The sequence below is a fragment of the Puma concolor genome, chromosome A3 (assembly GCF_028749965.1).
Source record: "Puma concolor isolate L17-30 chromosome A3, mPumCon1.1.hap2, whole genome shotgun sequence".
In the NCBI taxonomy this organism is placed as follows: domain Eukaryota; kingdom Metazoa; phylum Chordata; class Mammalia; order Carnivora; family Felidae; genus Puma; species Puma concolor.
This window is the reverse complement of record NC_141669.1, coordinates 25,348,681-25,367,098: the sequence shown is the minus strand read 5'-3', so window position 1 is coordinate 25,367,098 and position 18,418 is coordinate 25,348,681. Positions and strand designations below refer to the sequence as shown.

Genomic DNA, 18,418 nt, shown 5'->3' with positions numbered 1-18,418 from the left:
GAAGGCAAATGATGTGCCCAAGGGCACACAGCCAGTTTTCGGCAGATCCAGGATTCACATTGACATCACAGCCCAGGTTCCTCTCTCTAACGTTGATGCTACATTCTTTGCTCTCTCGCCCCCTCTTGCCTCCCAGCGCCCTTCTCCCTCTGTCAGACAGGACAGAACTACCCCATGGGAAGAGCCGTCCGCACATTTGAACTTGACGTTGAAAATAATGATAGTTACCGTTTTGTCAAACATGGACTGTTACCTAACAACATAGTGATAATCTAGGGGGGGGGGGATCGCTACAAGTTAAAAAATCATTGTCTCCACTTTCCAGATGAGGAAACAGTTCAGAAAAGAAAATTCGATGTCCAGCAACACAGCTGAGCCTAAGCTGAAAATGGTCTTTTTGATGGTCTTTCAGATTAACTGTGTTTTATTCACTGTCAGCGACAATCACAGCTTCTGATTACTGATGCTGGGGGGACCTTAAGCAGGAGGACCTGGGGTCCAACCTGTCTTACAGATGAGTAGACAGCAGACTGGGGAGGAGGGGGTTTGCTCACAGTCCCACAGTTGGTCAGTAGCATATGACCCCCAGGCCAGTATTCTATGACCTGTCTCACTCAGCACTCAGTCTGCGGGTCCAGAATCGTGCTGCGACTGGGACACCATACCCCATGTCCCTCGGTCCATCCCTACCTCATCCTCCAGCTCCATGAAGACTTCACCAACCGGGGAGAGTGATGCCTGCCTGTCTGCCCTCCAAGCATTGTGTGTGTCCATACTGCTGGGCTGTCGCACATGAACATGCCTGCCTCTGGGCTGGATGTCGCCAAGGCAGGAGAAAGGGTCTCTGTCCCCAAAAGCTCTCTGAGCAGCTGTTCCCACTACCACCCTCCCGCACCAAGTTGTCCTTAAATAACTTACATCACGAAAGCTAGGGTTTGGGGCCTCCTTGCCTCCCAGGCTGCAGAAGAGAAAGCCATCCCTAAGGCAGTGCCTAGCACCTGACCCTTGGCACAGCCCTGGTAGTAGTGGCCTTCTGAGTCACTCGGTTCGGTCTCTCTCTTTCTCCCCATCTCTGATGGAGACAAGGAGGCCCTACAAAGCTCTCAGCTCTGTTAGCTTCCTGCAGAAGACAGATGGTTATTCTTCTGCTCCCTGACATCCACCTCATTCCTTTTGGTGCTGCCCATGCTCACTGCCTCCTCCCCCTCTGCCTGGGTATCTCCATCCTCTCTGTGCCCTCACGGACCCTGCAGTACAGCAGCCGAGGGCCCCCACCACGTCCACCTCAACCAGCCGCCTGCTCTCTTCCTTCTCGTTGCTCCCAATTTAAACTCAGCTCTGTATACAAACATAGGCCACATCAAGGGCTCTTCTCATCGGCGGACCATGTCGCGGCATTTTCCTTCTCTTTTCATGATAGCTAACAAATGCATAAATAAACCACCCCCCTCCCAAACTTAGCAGCCTAAAAACAGTAGGAAGCGTGGCGTACCTTCATAGTCTTTGTGGGCCAGGAATCGGGAGCATCCTGGCTGGGCGGTTCTGGCTTAGAGCTGCTGAAGCTTCTGTCATCTATAGGCTTGACCGGAGCTGGCGGATTCACTTCCAGGGTGCTCGTTCACATGGCTGGCAAGCTGGTGCCGGCTGTGGGCAAGAGGCCTCAGTTCCTCTGCACGCAGGCATCTCTCCGCCGAGCTGCCTGAACGTCCTCGGCAGCTGACTTCCCTCCAGGTGGCAGTGCTTTGGTGATTTAGCCTTGGAAGTCACCCACTGTCACTCATATTCTGCTGGTCATAGGAGCTAGCCCTGATTCAGTGAGGGGGATAGAACTACACAAGGCATGAGGACCCGTAGGTGAGAGTTCCTGGAAGCCTTCTGGGAGGCTGGCTGCCACACCTTTGAAATACATCAAAGGTTAAGTCATCAGTTGACCTAGAAATGCATTTCCTGAATTTCTTTCTCCCTTTCCCCATGAATGGGCATCTAGTATACTTAACTCTTGTTCTAGGGCCATGGAGATAGACAAGGGTCCTTTCCTAGAGGAACTCATAGTCAAGTGAGGGAGACAGTCGCATCAGAAAGCTCTAGAAGAGAGACATGTACACGAAGAACAAGTCACTACCTATCTGGGGGAGTGTGGAACACCTTCACAGCAGAAGGGAAAATTGCTCAGGGTCTCAAAGGATGAGTAGGGTCTCATTAGATGAAGAAGGGAGGAAGGACTTTGCTCCATGCAGAAGTCTTAGTGCGAGTGGTGGTGGAGAGTTCTGCCAACATAGGGAGCTGCAAATGTGGAAGGTCTTGAGGGCTGTGTCGGGAGTTTGGACTTTTTGCAACAGGAGCCACTGAGGGCTTCAAGCCAGAGGAAGGCATGGGCGGAGCTGTGTGGCACACAGGACGTGACTGGCAGGGACAGAAGGTGCAGGACTCTCGGAGCCGGGCCCACAGGGATGACAGAGAAGGGGTGAATTCCAGGGGGTTTTCTTAGTAGGTACAGCTGACGTGATGTGGTGAGGGGTTGTCTCTCTGGAAGCCGCAGGAGAAGGCCTAAAGGCCATGACTTACCTTTTCACTGTCTCTTCCCCTAGAGCCTTCCTTTCCCAATTCTTGGCTCCTGGTGGGTGACCCAAACCCAGATCTGCTCAGGCCCTGAGCACAAGAGCCCAGCCTTCTCTGTTCTGTTTAGGGTTTGCTCTTGGAGGAACGTGTTCACGTATCAGGGAGGCCACAGGGGCGTCAGGCTCTCTGGCCTAGGACTGAGATTAAGCGTCTTCGGCCACAGACTTCCTTGAGAATCTAGTGAAAGCTACAACCCGCACCTTTGCCTATCCGACTTTGCAAACAATTTCAAGGGGTTCACGGTCCCCTGGGAGTCCATCTTTGGATCTCTGGACCCCAAATGCAAAGCCCTGAGCCTAGGACGAAATTGGAAAATAAAGACGTGTTTGACTCACCAAATGTCTGTTATTTACTTCCTCATTTAATACCACTCCCCGTAATTGGACAGCCCCCGAAAGAGCGACAAACAGGAGGAAGCATTTACCCAGGGATAGTCCCTGGTGGCACCGGCATCACTTGGCGGGTTTATTTTCATTATTATAGTAATTTTCGGGCTGCGGGCTACAATTTTCACTTGCAGCGAGGTATTAAATTGAAATTACCCCAGATGTAATTGTCATATGAAACGATCCTGGACACGTGGAAATGAATGCTTTTTTAAGATGGGGTTTTATTGTCTCTGTGCCAGGGTTTTAGGGCTCTGCCTTGTTAAACACACCAGATTTCCATGTTTGTGTGTGGCAGGAGGTGAGGGGTCAGCCTGGTGCAGTCAACTGGAGCTGCCGGCCGAGGACAAGGTGGGGGCTCTGTCCGGGATGGACACAGACCAGGGAGCAGAGCCCAGGACTTGGGGTGGCTTTGTATGGCTACCAGGAACCTCCATGCATGAATTCGGACATGCGAGAAATCCCACATTTCTGTTCTGTTCTGCACGTTTACTTAATTTGGATGCGAGCCCAAGTTCCCCTGAGGTGGTAGGAAATTGACCTTCAGTCATTCTGGGAACTTTCCTGCCCTGGGGTCTTAATCTGCACTGTGCAACCAGGTCAGCCCTCCCAGATGCCAGCCATCTGTCTATACCGGCAACCGCCAGTCACCTGGCCCCTTGGTGCCAGCCCTTTAGATCTGCTTTGCCCCCAAAGGTCTTACCTGTGCTCCTGCCTTTCCTTCCCCAGGTGCACCCTGCTGGTGTACTGTGCAGACCTGCCCCCGACCAGCATCATCATCACCTTCCACAACGAGGCCCGCTCCACCCTGCTCAGAACCATCCGCAGGTAAGACAGCCCCCCCATCCATCCATCAGCCCTTCGAGGCCCAGCCCTTGGGAAGACCGGGTCTGCTCACTGGCAGGCTGGCCCTGTGATAAGAATGTCAGGCGTGTCCCACTCCATGGAGGTGCTGTCTGATACATGTTATGCATCCATTCTGTCGCTCTTCGTCCTCCTGTGAGGGCGGCTCTTACCCCATTTTATAGGGGGATAGCCAGAGGCCCCAGGTGGTCAGTAACTTGGAGGTCGGTGGCAGCCACAGAGGATCTGGAGCTCTTGCCCTTAACCATCGTGCTAGACTGTCTCTGGAACATGAGCTCTAACTTCCACAGCTGACAAGGGAGCCGAGGGGTGACGCTGAGTAAATACCTCACCCCAGCATTGGGCTGGGATTAGAACCTGGGTCTGCCAGGCACTGCAAGTCCCAGTCCACGCCTCTCCACAGCCTCCATGTGGCCAGGAGCCACAGCACACGGCAGAGCAGCTCGAAGGCAGTGCTGATATTTGCTTTCCCCGCTGCGTATCTTCTGTTGCAGCACCAACCCCGCTCTGCCTCTCCACCCACCCTCAGCTCCTAGTCTGGGTCCGCTCTTGCTGTAACAGGTGCATCCTTACCTTGGCCTGTGGCCTGCATGAATCTGTGACCTGCAAAAGCCCCAGCGCCAGCTCCCAGCAAACTGCCCTCAGAGCACAGACAGGGCCCTGGAGACCTGGCCCTGGTTGTTTTGCCTCCCTTCCCCATGCCATGTCCCTCCCATAACTCTGGAGCCCTCTCCCCATACCCACCCTCCCCCCAACACCATCCGGCCCCCCTTCCTCTTTCAAGTCTCTAGCAGCATTGGCATCTTCAAAGGTGGTAATGGCAGCCATCGATCATGAGGTCCCCTCGTGTGCAGACGTGCCTCAGCTCATGCTGTCCGTTGGGGAGGTGGGAGGCCACTGCTGTACCCGCTCTGCAGCTGAGAAAACTGAGACTTGGAAGTACTGAATCAAAGCCCACTGTTGCTCAGCTAACAGTGGTGAAGCAGGGTTCAAACCCTTGCACTCTGACCTCAGTTCTTAGCAGCCTCTATAGGCAAGGCTGTGGATGGTGGTGGTGTTCAGCATCCCTGATAGAGGTGTTGGGGTCGGCCCTGGGATAAAGTGCCTGCGATACCTCCATGCCCCTGGGACACATGGCCTGCTTGAGCCCATCCCTATCTGGAAGGCAGCGCATCGCATGGTCACCTGATCCCACAGAGAAGGAGGGCTGAGGAGAGGATGACCAAACATGGTGAAATCTCTTGTCATTTCCATCACTAAGCCACACCTTCCTGTGCCTGGCTGTGGGCAGGTAGGGAAGCTCCGGGTGATGGGAGGGAGTCAGCGACAGGCTCGCCCTGATGGCGGGCACCAAGTCTTTGGCGCCACCTGTCACTTACGATGAATGTCTGCCTTGCAGGGTCAGTGCATCCCATAGAAACGCAAGGAGGGAACTGCCCAAGTATGTGTTGATTCCCCCCTGTCTACAGGGGCAACTCTGTCTGCTGCCCAGATGTCCTTGGCAACTGGCTGGCTGCTTCCTTTGGCCAGCTGCTTGCCTTTTCTGCCCTGGCTTCTGTATTCGCCCTCCAGGCCCCCAGGTTTGCATTTGGTTTCCCAACAAGGCTTCAGCTCTTGACCAGAAAATGTCCTGAGTCACTGTCAGGAGTCACTGTGAGTCTCGCAGTAGACTAACAAAGTACCTTTCCGATTTGTAAACCAGTGCAGGCATATGGGGGGGGAACAGGGCTATGGGGTGATCTGATTTAGCTGAGTCTTTTCTGGTGAAGGGAGAAACATTGTTTCTCAGCCTCTGGGCTGAGCAGGGACATGGTGGAGCGAAGGTGACTACTTTGAAAACACCAGACCACAGCCCCATGGCCATCATGGTCTGCTTGGGCAGGGTAGGCAGGGTTTCTGGAACAAACTATGTCTGCCAGATGTTTCCACGAGGGCACTGGGATCAGCAGGAGTCCTCACCTTCCAGGCTGGCCTCTCTTCTTCTTTCTAGGAGTCCTCTGACACCACGCACCTCCACCCCCTTAACACACACACACGCACGCACACACACCATTAGAGCCTTCCTCTGGACTTCTTACTACAAATCCCTACTCTAGCACTTAATGCATTTTTCCCAGGTGTAATCTTCAGTGAACTCCTTTAGGGCAAGACTGCATCTTATTCACCCCTTACCAAAGCTCCCTGTGGCTCAGTTGCCTGATCAAGAAAATGGGAATAATAACCATAGCTACCGCATAGTGTTGCTTTGGGTTAGACAAGGGACCGAGAACTGTGGCGGGCATAGAGTCGGTGCTTGAGCAGCATTAGCTATCTCCATATCTGCACGGTGAGTGAGCTCTCAAAAGAGGCTGTCGGGTACCTGGGGTCCCAAGACCTGGGGTCAAGTAAGTCCTTCCCCTACTGCTTCCTGGCCGTGTGACTTGGGCAGATCACTGACCACATCTGTAAGGATGGAGATGAAAATATCCCTCATGTTTCCAGTTCTACCACATTTCCCACAAGAAGACATTACCTGGAACATTTGGGGGTGTTATCCTGTGGGGCTCCCAGGCTCCCCATAGTTCCCTAACACCGTGTTTATATTCTCAAGGTCACTTGAGGTGCTCTCTGTAGACTCCTCCCTTTCAGCTCTAAGACACAGTTTTTCTTTTCTTCTCGCTGTTCTTTTACAATAGTAATAATGATACTTTATAATAATATCATTACTATTTTAAATGTATGCTGGCCTTTATGGTCTCCAGAACACCTTATGCCTCAGTCCAGTCGGAGTCCCATCCGGAAATGGAACTTTTGAAGTCAGGGGTGCCTGACGTGAACAGAGGCCCAAGGCCACCGGGCTAGGAAGCACAGGAGCCAAGACTCAGGTTTCTGGCTCAAGGGGGGAGGTTGGGAGGCAGCTAAGGGTGTAACCCAGTGCCTCTGTCCACCAGCCTGATGAGCACTGCCCCCAAGGCCCTGGTGCCCTGTGTTCTGAAAGAGGGCTTAGGACCAGCGCATCAGCACCATACTTTTCAGTAGACACCCGTGAAGTGCCAGACCACACACCAAACTCCTGGGCACTTTGCCAGGAGAGCCCATGGACCTACTTCCTGCCTCTGAGGAACTTCTGATATAACACCCAAGTGTGATATATGAAAACAGCAGAATGAGGGTAGAACTGTGTGAACAGACAGGCTTTTATATCATAAGCACGGTGGAAGTGAATTTTAGGGGAGGGGGGGAAGCAAGGAAGATTACTTCTAGAAGTTTCCATGGCCAGGTATTATTTGCCTTGGGATTCTCTTCCTTCCATTCCCTATCTTCTTGCACAAATAAATCACCAGCCACTGAGACAGGACTGAATGAGGAGCTCTTCCTATCTCGCTTTGTCATCAGTGAAAGGATCTTCTCTAAAGTATCTTTCATCTTTAATGTTCTAGAATTCTGATGGTTCTGCTGCCAGGCTCTCACAAGGGAAAGACACTCAAGGGGAGGACGGAATGTACCCTCTCCTCCCCCTCCCTCCCCCCAGCACTTGACTAAACCTTCGCCCCTCTGCCCATCCCTGCCCTCGCTCTCTGGCCCCCTGAGTTCCTGAGTTAGCTGGGTGAGGGCTGGGGGCTGGGAGGGTGTACATGAAGGTACTCAGAGCTAGGCAGTGGCATGATGGGGGTGGGTGATGGGGCAGGGAGAGTCACAACCCAGATCAGTGAGGGGACTTCTTTTCTTAAGGAGACAGAAGCAAGCCCCAAGGAATGGTTTATCTTTATCTGGTATTGCAGTGGGTCCCTGTGTATATGTGAGACCAGAGCTGTCCCCTTCCTTTTGGAGTGTCCTTCAACCCGACACTGCCCGTGGGGGCTCTGGAGCATGCATGATTATACCCTGAATCTCCTTACTGTTGCTTTTTTTTTTTTCTTTTTTGGTAAAACTCTGGATTTAGAGGGAAAACTTCTTAGGTTAAGGTGGATAAGAAAAGAGACACGGGGCCAGATTTGCCCGCTCTGCTTATACCAACTGTGTGGCCCTGGGCAAGCTCCTGTACCTCTCTGCCTCAGTTTCCATTTCTGCAAAACAAGAGCTACCGGTAATAACTGCCTCACACGATGGTGGAGAAGAGTGAGTGGGTTCAGGCAGGGCCTGGCACAGAGGGGTCCTGTACAATGGACAGTGGCAGGGGTCCTGATGCTCTCCCGCCCGGGGATGCAGCAGTGTTGTTACGCAGGGGCTCTCAAACTTGAGCAGGCATCAGAATCCCCTGGAGGGTCCCATCCCCAGGTATTCTAACCCAGTGCGTCTGGCGTGGGGCCCGAGCGTTCGCATTTCTAACAAGTGCCCAGGCAGCACAGATGCTGCTTGCCCTGGGGTCATGCTTTGAGAACCAGGATCATCATTATTATCAATAACCTGGATTCTGAAAGCAGCCCCTGGGCCACGCTCCATGCTGAGCACCTTTCAGGCAGCCGAGGAAGTTGTGGTGCTGGAGACTCAGTACCTACTGAAGCTCTCAAGCCAGCAAATGGTGGATATGTAGCTCTAGTACTTGAACCCAAGTCAGCCTGACTCCAGAAGGTCCAGACTCAACGGTCAGCCTGCCTCAGGTCTTCATCCCACTGACATTTAGGGAACGTTGGAGAAACCCTGCCTGCATACAGCACCGTAGAGTTCACAAAGCAATTTCAAATACATTTCCTCATTTCATAAGGCACAAGAGCCTGTGAAGTAGGTCAAGTATTAATATCGCCTGCCTTTACAAGGAAAATGTAATTACAGATGAAAACGAAGGCTGGGAGCGGCCTGGCGTCTTGTTCAGGATGGCACAGCTAGGAAATGCTGGGGGCCGCCCGGCCTCCCACGCTGTTCACACCGCCGTGCCTGCCGCCTCCCAGGGTGCTCCATGGGGGCCCCCGCCGTCAGGGCTCGGCAGGCAGATTGTGGAAGGTGTAGGTAGTTGCTCTCTGCCTAGCTGCCCTCTGGCAGAGAAGTGAGCTGTGTGTAGGAGACTCAGTTCTAGAATAATTCCCAGGCAGGGTGTGATCTGGGCCTGCCAGTGAGGTGAGCACTCACTCCAATGCGGAGGCTGTGTGGAAAGGGCATGGAACGCCGTAGTGGGGGACGGGCTTTTCCTAAGCTGGAGGAAAGGGACAGTTGGCTTGGTGGCAGAGGGGCTGGTGAAGCCTCCTGGCGGACGGACTGGGGAGAGCACAGCTCTCCAGGAATGGAGCAAGCAGGGTCTGGGTGGTGGGAATGGCAGCGGTGGTTCAGAAAGGGGGCCCCTGGGGGACCAGCTGGGCCAGGCCGAGCCCCTGGGCTAGACTTGACCTTTCTCTACCAGCCACCCCAGGAGCCCAGAGCACCTGCCACCTCAGGCTCTCCCAATCCAGGGCCACGTTCATGGAGCCCCTGCTATCACTCCAATTGCTCTGATTAGGGGAGCAAAAAACAAGCCAGGTGTTACCAGGAAATGGTCTAATTAGCACTTACTGCTGACGATTTCTGTTTTTTTTTTTTTTCTTTTTTAAACCCTGGACATTTTTTATTCGCTAATCATCTCTCAGTTCAACCAGCCCAGAGCTGCATGCGATTTACCTTTTGATGTTCACAGAAGAGAACTCTTGAATTTCAAAGAGCCGGCAGGGATTTGGGGGGAATCACGTGAAGAAGCTGCAGCCTTAATCAAACCTCATTAGAGGGTATTCTTCAAGCAGGTTTTCCCCCTCTTTCTGCCTCCCTCCCCCCTTCCCTGTCTGAACAGGAGACTGGTCGGTCGTTGGGTTGGCGTGTGTTTTCTTTGGGACTGTCAATTGATCCTGTGTGGTAAGGGTCTCCTCCCGCCACCTCCTGCCCCTCCGTGTCCCCACCTCCCAACAGCCAGCTCAGGGCTTGGAGTCGGGGTTGCTCTCTCACCTTCTACCAGTTGCCATGGTGAGAATTAAGGCTACATAAATAAAAGTAGCTCCAGGCAAAGTTCTCCTCCTGGAGAGTCTCTGCATCCTGCTTAGACAGGGCAGCTCACCAGAAACAGGGCTCAGATTGGCCCTCCTGAGAGGAGGGACTCACACAGTGACCTCCCCCAGCACCAGCTGAACCCCCTCCCCAACACGCACCAGGCCATGGGCACCCTCCAGTGGGTGGTGTGGCCCCGAGGGTGTCTGAGGAACTGCGTGGTTTGGGGTGTTCAGAAGTGGAATATGGCCCGACACCCCGAGGGAACCCAGAAATCCAGCCTTGCCCTGTGAGTGCACATCAGCAGCATAGACCAGCACATGAAGTCAATCCCAGAATTGTTCCTGCCGCACAAAAATAGTGCCAGACAACTACTCCGAGCCAGACTTTGTGCTAAATGCTCTATAAAAATTTTCTCTCGAACTCTCCCAGTGGCCCTGTGAAATAGGTACTACTGTTCTTATCCCCATTTTACAGATGGGGCCACTTACTGCACAGAGCAGTAAGGTAACTTGCCCAAGATCACACAGCTTGTAGTAAATAGCTCCTAGACTCTGAGCATCTGGCAGGCAGAGCTGACATTCCCTCTGTTCCTCGTATACCCAATGCAATGCTGAGCACACAGTAGGTGTGCAGTACCCATCCCTGGAGGGAATGGCGGGCCACGGCTCTGAGCTGGCTTCTGGCAGCACAGTACTGACAAGGACCCTGATCCCCTGGGCTAGACTTGACCTTTCTGCCCAGAGGGGCCAGCAAAAACCAACCCTCAGAGTTAGGCATGATAGAAGCCTCAGGAAGCCGAAGCCATCCGTTCTTACTGAGTAGCTGGAAAGCTCTTAGGGGAGGAAGTACGTTGAACTGGTCCTTGCGACAGAGAAGGGGCATATCAGGCCATGGCAGTGTGGCAGACCCAGCTCTCGGTTACAAACCAGCAGGATGTCACCCGATAAGGGCCCTAGGCGAGAGGAGGCTGGAAATGGGGTCCGTCTCCAGACAGTGAAGAGCGTGCTGAGGATTTGGGTCTAGACAGTGAAGGTTTTGTCAACTTAACTTGTTTGCATTGGTGAGGAAAGTCGCATGATGAGACGTCAGCTCCGGGCTTCAGAAAGCTCACTCTGGAGGCCCCCAGAGGACAGCCCAGGCAGGTCATGGCTGCTGCAAAAAATCCGGCAAGAGAGGTTGAACCGGGACAGAAGTGGAAGAGGTGGAAGTGGTTTGAGCGACCTTTTCTAGCGGGACCAGCAAGTCTTGGTCACTGACTTGGTGTGGGGTCTCGGGATATCACTGAGGAGAACTCCTGGGTTTCTGTCTGGGTGCTGGGTGGGTGCGGTGGCATTCACTAGGGGAAAGCAGGGCTGTATCCCAGGGGCGCACAGGGGAGCGGCGTGACTGCACAAGCCCTTTGGTTGCTCCCAGTTTTCATTCCTCAAATGCAGTGGTGTCTATTTAAAGCTCGGGTTAGTGCATACGTTTAACTGCCAGAAGTCCTAATTATCTCCCGTCCTTCCGCCTCACAGCGTACTGAACCGCACTCCTATGAATCTGATCCAGGAAATCATACTGGTGGATGACTTCAGCAATGACCGTGAGTATCAGTGCTCCCTTGCTCTGGAGACACAGGTTTCTATTCCCTCCCCACGGTTCTCTGGGGATAGAGGGAAGCCTAGGCTTGTAGCAGGTATAGAAGACTTCAAGTGTTGATGTGGGGCTCAGGAGGGAGATAAACCTTACGTTTAAAAACAATTTGTTGGGTCCTCTGCTGTGGGTCTTTGAGGACCTACACAGTATATTTAGTCGATCCTTGATTGGGTTGGGGTGTGTGTGTGTGTGTGTGTGTGTGTGTGTGTGTGTGTGTGTGTGTTTGTGTGTGTGTACGTGTGCACATGGAGGTGTGCACATACATGTATGTCACTGTCCCCTATCCTGGACATAGAAAACTTCAGAGAATTGACCCTGGGACCCAGAGCAGTTTCCATCACTTGGGGTCCCTGACTCGTATCTGTGACAATCTGCTAGCCTGAGCACAGGCTGCAGCACCTTCTCCTTGCATTCCTGTGGGGGGCGCTGGGTGGGCTCTGCAGGGTGCCGTGTGGGGCATCCCATCACCTGGCCATGATGCAGTGAGCAGCTGCCCTCTGACCCTCCAGCCATTGGTCATCACTGTTTCCAAGTTGTCCTATCAAAGAACCTGGGTCACCCCCCCCCCCAATATCTTCTTGCCCCCAGAAGAGCATGCAGGTGTCCTCAGACATGTGTATATTGAGTTTGATGGGCACGACAGTTGGGGAAGCATCCTCAGACTTCAAGGGTTGGTAGTGCTGCCTCCTATGAGAGCCATCATCCCAGCATCCTGGGTGCAGTTCCAGGCAGAGCCACCTCTTTCCGGTGACAAACCAGGGGAAGCAGGCAATGGCCCTGGGAACAGCTCCAAGTCCTAGGAGAGTAGAATCTGTCCCCCCGAGTGCCCGTGCTGGCAGCTGGCTTAGGAACCACTACCACCCTGGGGTCTGCTGCGGGAAGGCTATCACCTACACCCACCGCACGGCCTCAGAACCCTGGGAGTAATGCATACGTGAGTTGTGCACTGGGTCCAGAACAATAAGATCGGACTCTCAGTACTTAAACTTGGTGAGCTGATCTCCCTTCCCTAGTGAGGAAGCAGTTGGAGGTGGGGAGAAACTCGTCCTGCCAGGTCACCTGGCACTGGAGCCTGAGGAGGGTATGCTGCTGGGTTCACTCAGAAGCGGAGCAGCTTCGTGGTTAGAGCACAGACGGAGCCAGACTGCCCAGCTTCAAATCCTAGACCTATCACTTACTCAATCACTGGCTACGTACCTCAGGCAAATTAGTAACTTCCACGTGCCTTGCTTTCCTTGACTGTAAATGGAGATCATTATAATTATACAGTTTATGTAAGGATTTAAATGTGTTAACACGGGGCGCCTGGGCGGCTCAGTTGGTTAAGCACATGACTTCAGCTCAGGTCATGATCTCACGGTTCGTGGATTTGAGCCCTGCATCCGGCTCTGTGCTGACAGCTCAGAGCCTGGAGCCTGCTTCTGATTCTGTGTCTCCCTTTTCTCTCTGCCCCTCCCCTGCTCGCTCTCTCCCTCTCTCCCCGCCCCCCCTCTCTCTCTCTCAAAAATAAATAAACATTAAAAAATAAAGTCAAGTAAATGTGTTCACACATTCAAAGTGCTTGGAACAGTACTTGGCCCAGAGGAAGCTTCTATGAGTCTCTGTTGTCACTCTATAGAGTCCAGAGCCAAAGAGAGGCTAAGGGTGGTAAAACAGTGAAGCAAAACCAACACGATGGGGTCTCAATGTGGAGTTCAGAGACTTGGTGGGTAAGGGAAGCAATGGGGCAGGCAGGCAAGCCAGAGGACAGGTCTGGGGTGATGCTGAAGACCGGGTCTCCTGCCCATCCCGGCACATTCCCCTGCATGGTAGAGAGAGAGGTAAGCCAGTTCTGTGATGGGATACACTGGACAGATCACTTGACAGATAAGGTCTCCAGTATCAGACAGGAAATGCCACAATTCATCTCATCCATTGTGTGGTCTCCCAGCAGCTTTTGCTAGACCCCACTAGAGTGAGCAAGAGTCTCGTCTCATGCTTTTCATGGTCTATAGAAACGGAGAAGAGTCTCCAGGTGGCCATCCCAAGAATTCCCATCTGGAAGTGCTTGCCAGCAAGCATACAGGTACTACTATGTGACCTGCTCCAAAGAGGCCTCCCTTGAGGCCACTTTGCATGGACTGGGCCATGTTTGTATATTGATAGAAGCAATCAGTCAGCCTCATCCAAAACCCACAAACACCCTGGGGTCAGGACAGGACTATGCGGCTGGGGGCAGGGACAGTAGGTAGGGCTGCCTTACTTACCTACTCTTCGGGTTCACCTCCACCCCAGGGCATTCACCCCGCGTCACCTTCTGTCTTCACAGCTGATGACTGCAGTCAACTCATCAAGTTGCCCAAGGTGAAATGCATCCGCAACACAGAGCGGCAAGGTAGGTCCGTGCAGCTGGGCAGGACCTTGGAGCGTGAATGTCGGGGATTGGGGTGTGTATGTGCATCTGGGTGTATGTTCAGTGTGCAGGGGGTGTCCTGTGGCTCCCCCCGCGAGCTTGCCGGAAGATGGAAGGATGGGGGCATCCACTTGCCCGTTTGTCCCCACTGCAGGTCTGGTCCGGTCCCGGATCCGGGGCGCCAGTGTTGCCCAGGGCACCACTCTGACCTTCCTTGACAGCCACTGTGAAGTGAACAGAGACTGGCTCCAGCCCCTGCTGCACAGAGTCAAAGAGGTGAGTGAGGCTGACTGAGGCCAGGATTCCACAGCCCCCACCTCTTGGCTCTCTCAGGCCAGTACTTCACATATGCCCCCCAGGCCCTCTGGGAGGGGGGGTGGGACAGATTGCTGTCCCCTCATTAGAGATGGAGAAGCTGAGGTAGAGCGGCCTGCCCACGGTCACACGGCAGGGCAAGGCCCGGGGACCAGTTCTTTGTATCACACTGTGACCCACGGCAGGCCCGCAAATGGGGCTGCCAACGGCAGCTGATACATGACGCGTGCAGTTTCCTGGGCAAGAGAACTGCCCAGAACTATTTCTTCCAGACAGTAGAAGGTTCCAGAAAGGGAGCCCTGATGAGTGCCTTTTGTGAGAAGAAGGCAGCAGACTTTCACTGGGCCTTGTCACCCAATTCCTGAGGCTTCTGTCTTTCCTCCAGCCGTGCATCACCCTTGGCCACAGGCCAAGGCAGGTGGGCAGGATGCTGAGAAACCTTTATTCCTTGCCTCTGTCTGCCTTTAGATTACTCTGGAATTCTGTATGTTTCTTCTATGTCTCGGTTACTCCTTTTGAAAGTATGAAAAAAAAAAACAACTTTCTTTAATGTTCCCATTGGTATTTTATATTCCCCGAAGTCCGCCCACCCCCATCCTGATCTACAGAAGTCACCAGAAGGTACCAGCATCAGTGCTTAGCGTTGCTGCCCTTCATTTTCTGCCTGAGTTGACTCCCACGGCCACTCTGTGCAGTACGAGGTCCATTACTTTTCACATACCCATTTCACAGACGAGGACACAGTGTCGGGGGAATTATGTGACCTGGGCTGATATTCCCTGGCCAGCGCCACCTGCACCAGAGCCCTCCGTGTTGCCTCTACACCATCTTCCCTGTGCAAAATGACAGGGTTGAGGCTGAAAGAATTGGGATATGTGAACCACTCCGAAAAGTGGGAAATCCTTCCCGGCTTCGTTCGTCCCAACGAGAGCACCTCGGTGGCCTTGCAGAGTTCTCACACGTGGGCCCAGAGGTTAATACCCATCCTGTGACCACCTTCCCTGAGACTGGGAGAGCTCAGAACTTAGCGCTGTTTAAGAAAATGCTCTCTCCCCTTTTTTTCTGGCAAAATCCTGCTGAAGAGGTCTGGATTGAGAAATAGTAGGTTATGAACAGACCCTTTAATTTCAGGGCTTTGCCTGGCCCTGGAGGCCCTTCCAGATCCTACCGGTCACAGAGGTGAGGGGGGCGGGGATGATGCTGAAAGTACCAACCCTCTAATCAAGTGGTTGGTTCCCCAGCTGACCGGTCATCTCATTAGCATAAACTCAGTTTCCATGAAAGGGGATTACTATGAATAACTGTCCCCCCATCTCTCAGGAAATCCCAAGGGTTTTAGAATCTCTTAGTGAAATAGGGGCGCCTGGGTGGCTCAGTCAGTCAGGTCATGATCTCATGGTCCATGAGTTCGAGCCATGTAGGGCTCTGTGCTCCCAGCTCAGAGCCTGGAGCCTGCTTTGGATTCTGTGTCTCCTTCTCTCTCTGCCCCTCCCTCTCTCCCTCTCTCTCTCTCTCTCTCAAACATACATAAACATCAAAATAATTAGAAAAAAAAAAAGAAGCTCTTGTGCAGTGAACCAAGATCAAAAGCCAGGTATATATTTCTTCTTATATCACAATATCACAGTGTACCACATTTTTTAATTAAGTTTTTCATTTTAATTCAATTATAGTTAACATAGAGTGTTATATTAATTTCAGGTGTACAATATAGTGATTCAGCAATTCTGTGCATTACTCAAGGCTCATCATGATAAGTGTGCTCTTAATTCCTTCTTCTATTTCCCCCATCCCCCCCCCCCCCCACCTCCCATCTGGTAGCCATCAGTGTAGCATGTACCCTGTAGTTAAGACTCTGTTTCCTGGTTTGTCTCTCTTTTTTCCCTTTGCTCCTTTGTCTTGTGTCTTAAATTCCACATTTGAGTGAAAGCACATGGTATTTGTCTTTCTCCAACTGGCTTATTTCGCTTAACGTAATATACTCTAGATCCATCCACGTTGTTGCCAATGGCAAAATTTCATTCTTTTTATGACTGAGTAATATTCCATTGTATGTATACAGCATATCTTCTTTATCCATTCATCAATCAGTGGACATTTAGGCTGTTTCCATAGTTGGGCTGTTGTAAATAATTCTGCAGTAAGCATTGGGGTGCATGTATCCCTTTGAATTGGTGTTTTTGTATTTTGAATACCTAGTAGTGTGATTACTGGATCGTAGGGCAGTTCTATTTTTAACTTTTTGAGGAACCTCCATTCTCTTTTCCAGAGTGGCTGTACCAGTTTGCATTCCCACCAACAGTGCATGAAGGCTCCCGTTTGTTTCTCCACATCCTCACCAACAATTGTTTTTTGTATTTTTAATTTTAGTCATTCTGACAGGTGTGAGGTGATACCTCATTGTGGTTTTTACTTCCATTTCCCTGGTGAGAGTGATGTTGAACATTTTTGTATGTGTCTGTGAGCCATCTGTATGTCTTCTTTGGAAGAATGTCTGTCTATTCAGGTCCTCTGCCCGTTTTTTAGTTGATTGGGTTTTTTTGTTTGTTTATTTCTTTTTTTTTTTTTTTTTTTTTGGCGTTGAGTTTTAAAGTTCTTTATATATTTTGAATACTAACACTTTATCAGGGAGGTCATTTGCAAATATCTTCTCCCATTCAGTAGCTTGTCTTTGAGTTCTGTTGATTGTTTCTTTTGCTGTGCAGAGGCTTTTTATTTTGATGTAGTTCCAATAGTTTATTTTTGCTTTTGTTTTCCTTGCCTCGGGAGACATATCGAGAAGAAAGTTGCTATGTCCAGTGTCAGAGAAATTACTGCCTGCGTACCACATTTTGTTTATTCGTTCCTCTGCTAATGGACATTTGGGTTGTTTCCATCTTTTTACTATTGTGAATAGTGCTGCTGTGAACATTAGTATGCAAGTTTGAGTGCCTGCTTCTAATTCTTTGGGGTGATACCAACGAGTGGAATTGTGGGATCATGTGGCGATTCAGTGTTTGATCTATAGGACCCCCCCCCCAGGCTAATGTGGCCCTGCAGGATATGTTAGGGGGCCTTGCTTTCCTCAGACAACCTTAATGAACCCTTTCCACCCCAGTGCCTATGAGGCCATCACAGAAGCCCTTTCTGAAAAATGCTCTCATTTTTGCATCCCTGGTCAGCCTCACCTGCAGGGCAGAGAAGCCTTCATCGTTTCTTCCTCCTGCGTGTGAGTGCTCCTTGCCACCCAGTGCTCCTCCTGTGGCAGTCACTTGGCCCCAAATAGAGCTCATCCTCCCAGGCTGAGCTCCAGATCCCCACCGCTTTCTGATCTAAAGCTTTGGTAGCAGGGGACTGGCCGGACAAACCCTGGGGCCGTGGTCTGGCTCTGCCCCTTGCGGAGCGCCACAGCAGCCTCTGTGGGCTGCAGAGGTTTTCTCCAGACCCTGGCTCTTGTTGCTAGAACATTCCACTGAGACATCCCTTCCAGGACAGGGATGTGGGCGTGTGTCAGCCTGTGTTTCCACACGTCTTTGTATTGTGTCTCGTCTCAGAGTAAAACGTGATTTGATCTTGTGAGTAGAAGTGGAAATTTTAAGCTGTAATTGGAGTTGGGGATTTTCAAAAATAGAAAGAGATAAGAGAGAGGCCGAGTTTGGGCTGTCAGAAACCGTCCTCAGCTGGTCTTTTCCACAAGGAACTCTCTCGCGTCCCGTCTCCTCCCTTCAGCTACACGATGATACTTGAAACAAGCACCAGGTTGGTTTTAATTCTTTTAACAGAAGCCTCTTTCTCCCCGCTCCTTATCTACATATCTCTTCAGTAGGAAAAAAGATTTTAAGAAATTTCAATCCCTTTAGCATTTGGTAAATTTATGTAAATAATGGCTTACATATGCTTCAAAGCCTCTCACACGCCTCCCTCTCTTCTTCCACCCAAAAGCCCTGTTAGGAAGGCAAGATGGTTTGGCAAATAATAATTTGTCTTCACTTTATAGATGAAGAAACAGTTCCTCAGCGTGTGCTGGTTTGCTTAAGGTGACGTGAATTCTAGATAGCAGCGTCAGAACGAGAACCCAGGTCTTCTGTCCCCTCCTCGAGGACCCCTTCCTTCTCCCCCACCCCGCCCCTCCAGCCTACCTTAGAGGCTCCGTCGTCACCCTCCAGTGCCCGTCCTCTGTCTTCCCTAGACTGTGAGGCCGTATCCATCTTTCCATCTGCCACAATTCCTAAACCATAAGAGGTGCTCAGTAAAGCTGGTTCACCAAGTGAGTGACTGATCTCTCTAGCTTTCTGAGTGC

At 51.7% G+C, this 18,418-nt stretch overlaps 1 protein-coding gene across 6 annotated transcripts in view; it reads left to right on the top strand.

The window, feature by feature from the left end:
• GALNT14 (polypeptide N-acetylgalactosaminyltransferase 14) overlaps positions 1-18,418 on the top strand; it is a 210,404-nt gene that overhangs the window by 156,721 nt on the left and 35,265 nt on the right. For all 6 annotated transcript variants that reach the window (XM_086700299.1, XM_025927147.2, XM_086700303.1 and 3 more), the window contains exons 3-6: positions 3,735-3,833; positions 11,312-11,379; positions 13,741-13,806; positions 13,979-14,100. In XM_086700299.1, the coding sequence (XP_086556425.1) occupies positions 3,735-3,833; positions 11,312-11,379; positions 13,741-13,806; positions 13,979-14,100 (355 nt within the window). The remainder of the gene's footprint in view (positions 1-3,734; positions 3,834-11,311; positions 11,380-13,740; positions 13,807-13,978; positions 14,101-18,418) is intronic.